We start from the raw sequence: 9,118 nt of genomic DNA on the forward strand, positions 1-9,118 counted from the left end.
CCATCCATCCATCCATCCATCCTTCCATCCATCCATCCATCCATCCATCCATCCATCCATCCATCCATCCATCCATCCATCCATCCATCCATCCATCCATCCATCCATTCTTCCATTCATCCATCCATCCATCCATCCATCCATCCATCCGTTCGTCCATCTATCCATCCATCCATCTATCCATCCATCCATCCATCCATCCATTCATTTATTCATCCATCCATTAATCCATCCATTCATCCATTCATTCATCCATCTATCCGTCCATCCATCCTATCTATCTGTCTTTCTGTAGGCTTTTCTTACCGCTTCTCCCTATCTCTCTTCTGCCAAATCCACCCTCTCTCAATCTCGCTTCACATACCTTCCCCTCTCTGTTTCTCATTCAATTTTTTTGTCTCTAACATACTTCCTCGTCCTGCTGTCTCTTTCCTTCGTTCACTCTCTCGTGTGTGTCATTTCGAAAAAAAATCCGTTTGTAATGCAGTTTTTGACGAAAAATCGTGAAAACCCGCGGATCCGCAGCAGCTGGCTGAAGCATAGATTACGAAGAAATGACGCGTTTAAGCTCGAGATAGATCAAGCACATCAGAAACACATGTCTGCATCGCCTTCCCCCGCGACGGCTCGCGATTTCTGCCTCTCTGCGTGGGTGGCGCTCACGGGGAACGAATACTGCGTGCGTACCCGGCTAAACCCCCCCCCCCATATCGCGCTCCGCGGTATTGTCTTGACAGTTTTTACGCTGCGACTTAGCGGCGCGAAAATGCCGTGCGCCCGGGGACGGTGATAATCTTGCTGGCTGCATCACTCCTTGGGCACATGCGTCGTCGCGCTACGCTGTCTCTTTGTGACGCTGTTAACAACGTGGACAAACTCGGTGGAAAACCCGGTATCTAGACGCTCGTGTAGAATGGATGGTTAATGTATATCTAGCAATAGCAGAAATGTGACGGCGCTATATATATCTATGTATGTACGTGTATGTATCTATCTATCTATTTATCTATCTATCTCTCTCTATATATATATATATCTATATCTATATATATATATATATCTATCTATCTATCTATCTATATATACATATATATTTATATATATATATATGCAAGCATTTTATCTTGGTTGTTTAACATCTAAATCATAATTTTTGATATGCTATTATAATTATAAAGTCAAAGATATATATATATATATATAAATATATATATATATATATATATATATTAAATATACTAAAAACATTACCTACAAATACTATTACATATTAAACATGTTGAAATGCATATGTGTCAGTGTTCTCGTGAAAGCATCGGGTGCTAAATGCTTTAAAATTGTATTTTAGCATTTACGTTCTAGTAATACGTATAACGTATTAGTTATTTCATCTACAAGCAGTTGTAATGTGTCTTTGCTCGCACTGCAGTAAACCCCGTTCTGCGGAAATATAAACCGCCGCTTCTGGCTGAAACGGCTATTTCGAATGGCAGTTAGTAAACACATTATGAACGCGTTGGGGTAGGATATAAAAAAACACTGTTTGAGCAGCAACGAAATCCATTCGCATAAATTTCACCGCCATTCGTTGTTTGGCTGTTGGGTTGGCGTATATATACAGTCGTTATTGCGGCGCCTTCATGCCTGTCACACTTCTGGCAGCAAACCGTTGTGGCGTTTAAAAGCTGTCGACGGGTTTTTTACTGTGGCTTCGGACGCGATCGCCGTATGCTTTTGTGAACTCTTTCGTTGTTGTACGCGGTGCCAAGATTTAACTTCAACAAGCCGTTCTTTTGTCTGACATGCGTCTTGACATGCAACTCGTATAGGGTGGTTAGCACTGCTGCCGAAACAATCTAGACTGAATTCAATCTGTGGGTGATGTGTGTCAATATATAGGCGCTGGCAAACAAGCGATTGAGTTGTAATGTGTGCCGGCCATGCTTGTAGCCCCTGGCAGCACCGCCACTCGCTTTCACTGTGTTATGTAATAATAATTGTAATGCTTTATTCGGTCTTAAGCTGGATTACAGATTATGATAATGTCGCTGAATGCAAAGCCACGCAACATATGTTTGCGGAAAATTTGCGATATTGCGGGTGGAGGGGAGTCCTATCAGCTTTGTGGATGGGTTGGGTCGCCAAGCAACTCGTCTTCAGACAGATGCTTCACATTTACCTTATAGTCAGTGCGACTCGTCATTATGTTGGCAACCACCTGTAAAATATCACTGAATGCTCAACGGATGCCATACATCGAACCCCGACAGTATTATCTGTTATCGGTGTTGAATTATGGATTATGAAATATATGATATGAAATAAGGACCGTGTTTGTTCACGCAAATGTTACGTTGTCATATCGCAGTCCCATGCAACCTACCACAAATAGTGCTGGTTACCAAGTATATAGGTCTAATCGTTTCAGATACAGTATTTTGATTTGGCTTCACAAACTAGTTCTACCTATTTTGGTGGATAACAGATAACCGTTATGCACTAACACTAATGTTTGATTCAATTAATTTAATCACATTACAGGGCATTATTGATGTCTGCATGATCAATTGAGTGAAGGCGATATAGGGTTGAGCAGGGCTAAGCATACATGTAGTGCAAGTACCAGCATCACTCATACTAGTATAGGAAACGCAACCGGCAGACCCTTTTATTATTGTTATTATAAAATTATCAGAACCAAAATAAAAAAAGACATGTTACTGTGAATGAGAATTTTATTTTGAGGTTCTTTGATACTAGGGAAAAACCGACTGATGTTACACAAGCTATAGCCAACAATCATATACTATGTTGTTCTTTTAAATTGTCACTAGCATAATGAAATAGTACTAGCAACAGTATAATAGTTGAACTGTCTAACATGCCAGAAAAATAGCATGCGTTCAGTCATTACCCTTCCTTTGCTATCGTTATATGGCTATAACCGCATTGTAATTGGTGCAGAGCATGTCACGTTCCATGATATAAAAACCGATGTTGTCCGTTGAAAAGCAATCATGCCCGCTGAGCTGTGCTACCACCTAGCGTAAAAAACACCTTTCTCAAACGACGGCCGCGATGATGTACGACGAAAGAGGTGTTGAACCAGTGGAAAAGGACAGTATATCAGATATGGAAGAATAGCCTTCAAAACAGCCAGAATGGAAGAATAATGGACTGGAAGGACTGAAGAATCACTGGAAGAATAATAAAAACACCCAGAGTGTGGTAAAACATAGTTCTGCGTGAATTAGCACAAGACAGTTTCTAGCAGATGTCACGCGTGTGGCAGATGTCACTGTTGTTTGTTTTTACGTGGTGTTAAGCCACGTGGGATAGGTGACACGGCTGAAATTACATATGTGTACGGGTGTAGTTGTATTACGGGAAGTAACAGTAGCTTAGTATAGTAGTTAGCAAGTTAACAGTAACCGTATTTCAAAAGCTACATATATATATACTTACGTTTGTCATTCTTACAAATTCTAAACTTGAAATTAATAATGGTGTATTTTTGTGTCAGGCGGACTAGGCTTGGCGTGGCATAACAAGGGTGAAAGGCTTTTCCCATGCTAATCATAATCGATCTCTGCCTCTAGCTTTGTTGAAATTAATACAGTAGATACATTTCCTTTGCCTGCATCAAGTAATAACTGTTCGTGCCAGTTATGGTTGCGAATAAATGTAATAATTAGAAGCGTGACAATCAATAGATGGCTTTATGTGATTATATCGACCATGGAAACAACTTGAATTTCGCTGCTCTTGTGAACTTGACATGATGTGTGGCAGTGAATGGCCATTGCTGGAAGCGGATTAAAGGATTTTAGATTACATACTTTCGATATATTATCTATGTGTGCGTGCATGCGTGTGTGCGTGCGTGCGTGCGTGCGTGCGTGCGTGCATGCGTGTGTGCGTGCGTGCGTGCGTGCGTGTGAATATGTATGTGTATTTATATTTGTTATTGTGTATATGTACTGTTAAACCTCTTGGAGGACCCCTGTATAGAACAAACATCTATAAAGAACACATTTGATGGTAGTTTACATTGAACGACCATTATACATCGTATATAGGTGTGACTGTATGTGTATGTGTATGTGTATGCGTATGTGTATCAGTGTATGTGTATGTGTATGTGTATGTGTATGTGTATGTGTATGTGTATGTGTATGTGTATGTGTATGTGTATGCGTATGTGTATGTGTCTGCATGTGTATGTGTATGTCATTGTGTATGTGTATGTGTATGTGTATGTGTATGTGTATGTGTATGTGTATGTGTATGTGTATGTGTATGTGTATGTGTATGTGTATGTGTATGTGTATGTGTATGTGTATGTGTATGTGTATATATGTGTATGTGTATGTGTATGTGTATGTGTATGTGTTCTCGGTGTGTATGTGTATGCGTATATTGCGTCGTATGGTATGTGTATGTGTGTAGTAAGGTGTAAGGTGTACAGGTATATATTAGTATATGATTATATATATATATCATATTTATATATATATTATACTAGTATCTAGGCTGTGCGTGTGGCGTGTATACATGTCTTATAGTTATTTATAGCGGATATATGTTGCTATATATGCTAGTTTGGTGTTCAGTTCTCTATGTTGGCACTTTTCACGATCTTACACATTTTTTTAATATTTCATTGGTCCACCGTATTTCACGCGTGAAAACGAATACACTCCTAGATATATACTTCTTTATCGTCATGATTTAGTGTAGCAGATTGGGTGGCCATTTTGTTCCTTCTAGATGGGAGAAGACATGGAAGACAGAAGAAGCGATGAAGAGGCTGTTGCTAGATGAGCTTGTAATAGCTGGTGAATGAGCAGAGACAAGCTTGGTATCGACCCCGACAGCACAGGAACGAGCTGTGAGTCTACGATCATTCCACTCGTCTATATCCTGGCACTCACCGAAGTGCTCTCTACTTGTAGAAAAGTGGTGATCCCTAAGGTTTTATATTTGGAATCGCCTACTATTAATTGAGGTTCAGGGTAGGGCGCATTACTATAACACGCCGGGTATAATTGGGAAACGTTCCCTTTGCTAAATACTGCGGCCACTATAGCTTCAAAACTTTTGTCTATAACACTTCACACAATCGCGTAAATTGTGGCGAATTCCCCTCCTCAATTACGATTTAACAGGCAATACCTAGCAATATATGTATAACGAATATACGATCCACGAAGGTGAAGTGATTATAGTGGTCATACTACTCAGCTGAGAAACGTAATACACTTGCTCTTTTTGGGAAATTGTTGATGAGAAAATCGGTTACAAAATGGGGAATCGGGTGTCTCACTCTGTGTGTTATTATCTACTCTTGCTATATTAATATACTGTGTGTGTGTGTGTTGTTAGTGTGTTTCCGAATTAATCGAGGCTGGTCGATGGCATGTACTCTAGTATAATGGGCTGCCGAGGTTTGATTAATCGAGTAGAAAATCGGACGCTGGACCGCGTCACAACTCGAACATTTTTTCTTTTTTTTTAATTTGCGCAGATTTGCACACAAGTAATACATTTTACAGCATATACTAGTAACACGGTGGCGGTGGTAAATTTTTCAAGGAACACTATAAGCGACTTTGTTTCCTGAGCAATCAAACCTAATCCTCAGATTTCCATACATCTTTTAAACTCTTTCCTAAATTAAAGCATTTTTTTTAACCATTCAGAGACTCTTTTTTTGTTCATATTAATGAACAACTTATGGTTACCACGTTTAGGTCCGCATCTCTGCTGTTTCTCGAGAAATTCACAAAAAAACCATTTTTGTATAAATTCTATACCTTTTATGCTGTGCACGTTCAATTGGCGATGACTATTTTAATATAAAAATAATTTCATTTGATAGTGCTAGACGAACATCTCTCTTGTAATGGCTTGAGTTTGATTGAATTTAAAGAGGCAGTTAATGTTCAATGCCTTTAGAGTGTTTTATCCCGATCCGTACCCTATATGCTACCGCTAGTATCCGTTAATTATACTGCCATTAAATAACCTAGCTACATCATACAATATAGTGAATATTCTTCGCATTACACTGGTTGTGTCACGTGACGCGGGCGTCCCGCGTCGTGCGCCGCCAATCTAAAATGATCGAATGATTAATTGCGATCCATCGGTCGTTTTGTAAGAACCGATGATCGATCGGAAATTTGCCGATCTCCAACATCTAGTGTGTGTGTGGTGTGTGTGTGTGTGTGTGTGTGTGTGTGTGTTGTGTGTTGTTGTTGTGTGTGTTGTGTGTGTATATGCGTGCGTGCGCGCGTGCGTGCGCGCGTCTGTGTGTATTGCATAGATAGATAGATAGACAATCATCTACATATCTATATTTTATAGGTGTGATCATACTATAATGTATATGGTTAGGTATACTGTGACTGCTGTTGGCATTACCATACGTAAATGCATGGTTGCGACCTATACTGAAGTCAATCGGTTCGGCATTGTCAGATATATATATATAACAGTGTAGCCCCGATAGGTCATTCAAATATTTCTTCATAGTTTCTCTTGTTCATCCTACTCGATATAATAATACGCTATTAGCAAAAATTCATAGAAATAATTTGGCATTTGAGGAGCAACATATGTGCTGTAGGTGACGTCGCATTTCACAATTCGCTATTTTCCTGCGCTGCTTGAAAGACGTCAACCAGCCCTGGACCAAAATTAAATTTAGCCGGATTTTTCTGCTAGTGGTTCGGATAATTTGAATAAATAAACAGGCCATATAGACCGCCAATAAATGCAGCCATTGTACTAATTTCATATAACAATTTTAGGCCAATGGCATCTGTGATGTTTCATAAACTGATGGTTGAGCATAAGAAAAGTAATCATACCGAAACTCACAAAGCACTTATCAAAAGTACTTAGTATTTGTGAGAAAATCATTACAAATGGCTCGCATTTAGTACTTTTTTCAGGTTGAAGACAGTTGAGCTTGATAGTTGATTGTGCTAAGTTTGTTTCAGTTTCCACGATAATAACGCCGGTCGTGAAAGCAAGTCAGTTGATCAGCAATTATCATTATAGCGGCATGCCACCTAAAAACTTGCTGGCCCGCATGTTCTTCAAATTGGCTGCCGTGTGCGGCGGATCCGTGTTTGCAGAAGGTGTTAGGGCGTACACGTGAACTGCAGCCGTTGCGGTGAAGGTGTTTCCGTGTAAATGCCATCGCAAAACTGCGTGCGCGCGAATTCTACACGTACTCTCTGGCTGCGTTTACGCCATCGGGTTTTTACGCACAACCGCGTGCTCTTCGAAATGGCGGCGCATCTATTTTTTTTAGATGAAAGAAAAACAATGAACAAACCCCCGCAGCGTGCATCCCTCCCGCCGGTCGTGCACGTAGTTGTTGGTATGTGTGCGTGCGTGCGGGCGGGCGTGCGTGCGTAAGTGTGTCGATCTCTCTACACAGGCGTCATGGTATGTGAAATGCCAGCCGAATAGTTTTGTCATCGCCGTGTCATTTCTCAGCAATGCCGGGATCGGTTGTGTCAAAGAAAATCGCTGTACTTGATGATGATGATATAGTGTGAGGGGGTCGGTGAGGGGCAGATGCGGTATTTTTTTCTGTTCGATGAAGGCTCCGTTAGAGCTCGTTGAATTACGTAACGCCTAATAGAAGAGATGCGTTGATGACTCCTGTGCATATGTTGGCACTTTTCACGATCTTACATTTTAAATATTCTCATTGGTCCACCGTATTTCACGTGAAAAACAAATACCTCTAGATATACTTCTTTATCGATGATTAGTGTACAGATTGGTGTCATTTTGTTCCTTCTTAGAATGGGAGAAGACTGAAGACCAGAAGAAGAGAGAAGAGCTGTTGCTAGATGAGCTTGTAAAGCTGGTGAATGAGAGAGACAAGCTGGTACAGACCCTCGACAGCCAGGAACGAGCGTGAGTACGATCATTCACCTAGTCTAATATCTGGCACATCACCGAAGTGCTCTCTATCTTGTAGAGAAAGTGTGATCCTAGTTTTATATTTGGAATCGCCTACTATTAATTAGGGTTAGGGTTAGGGCACATACATACACGCAGGGTATTATTGGAAACAGTCCTTTGCTAAATATTGGCGCCACTATAGCTTCAAATTTTGTCTTAACACCTCACACAATAGCGGTAAATTGTGCGAATTCAGCTCCTGCAAGATTACAATTTACAGCAATACGCTAGCAAATATATGTAAACGAATATACGAGTACCACGAAGGTGAGTGATTAGTGGTCATAATAAGCTGAGAAACGTATGTACACTAGCTTCTTTATTGGTGGCAAATTTTGATGAGAAAAATCGGTTAAAAATGCGGGATCGCTTCTTTATTGGTGGCAAATTTTGATGAGAAAAATCGGTTAAAAATGCGGGAATCGGGTGTCTCACTCTTGTGTTATTATCTACTCTTGATATATATATATATGTGTGTGTGTGTTAGTGGTGTTCCGATTAATCGAGCTCGTCGATCATTACTCGTTTGGGCTACCGAGTTGATTAATCGAGTAGAAAATCGGATGACCGAGTACAACTCGAACTTTTTTTCTTTTTTTTAATTTCCAGATTTGACACAAGTACATACATTTACACATATACTAGTAAACACGGTGCGGTGTAAATTTTCAAGGAACTAAGCGACTTTGTTTCCTGACAATCAAGCCTAATCCTAAATTTTCCTACATCTTTTCAACTTATTTCCTAAATTAAAGCATTTTTTTTAAATTTCAGGGACTCTTTTTTTGTTCATATTATGAACAACTTATGGTTAAACGTTTAGGTCCCGACTCTGCTGTTTCTGAGAAATAACAAAAAAAGCATTTTTGTATAAATTTACTATTTTTGCTGTCACTTAATTGGCGATGAATTTTAAATAAAATTTTTTTATTGATAGCATAGAGAGACATCTCTCTTATGTAATGGATATGAGTTTGATTGAATTTAAAGAGCAGTTATGTTGCAATGCCCTTTAGAGTGTTACCCGTCCGTAACCCTAACAGCTAGTTATCCTTAATTTATTGCCAATTAATACTAGCGGCTACACATACAATATGTAATAGTCGTCGCCAATTACACTGGTTGTGTC

The 9,118-nt window shown here is 39.8% G+C and overlaps 1 protein-coding gene across 4 annotated transcripts in view; it reads left to right on the top strand.

Annotated features, from left to right (window-relative positions):
* Window positions 1-9,118, top strand: part of LOC106806851 (EH domain-binding protein 1-like) — a gene marked incomplete at its 5' end in the record, with an annotated part of 133,775 nt that overhangs the window by 60,557 nt on the left and 64,100 nt on the right. For all 4 annotated transcript variants that reach the window (XM_014808981.1, XM_014808983.1, XM_014808982.1 and 1 more), the window contains 1 exon segment: window positions 7,827-7,941. In XM_014808981.1, the coding sequence (XP_014664467.1) occupies window positions 7,827-7,941 (115 nt within the window).

This window comes from Priapulus caudatus, unplaced genomic scaffold (assembly GCF_000485595.1).
Source record: "Priapulus caudatus unplaced genomic scaffold, Priapulus_caudatus-5.0.1 Scaffold182, whole genome shotgun sequence".
NCBI classification, from domain to species: Eukaryota; Metazoa; Priapulida; class Priapulimorpha; order Priapulimorphida; family Priapulidae; genus Priapulus; species Priapulus caudatus.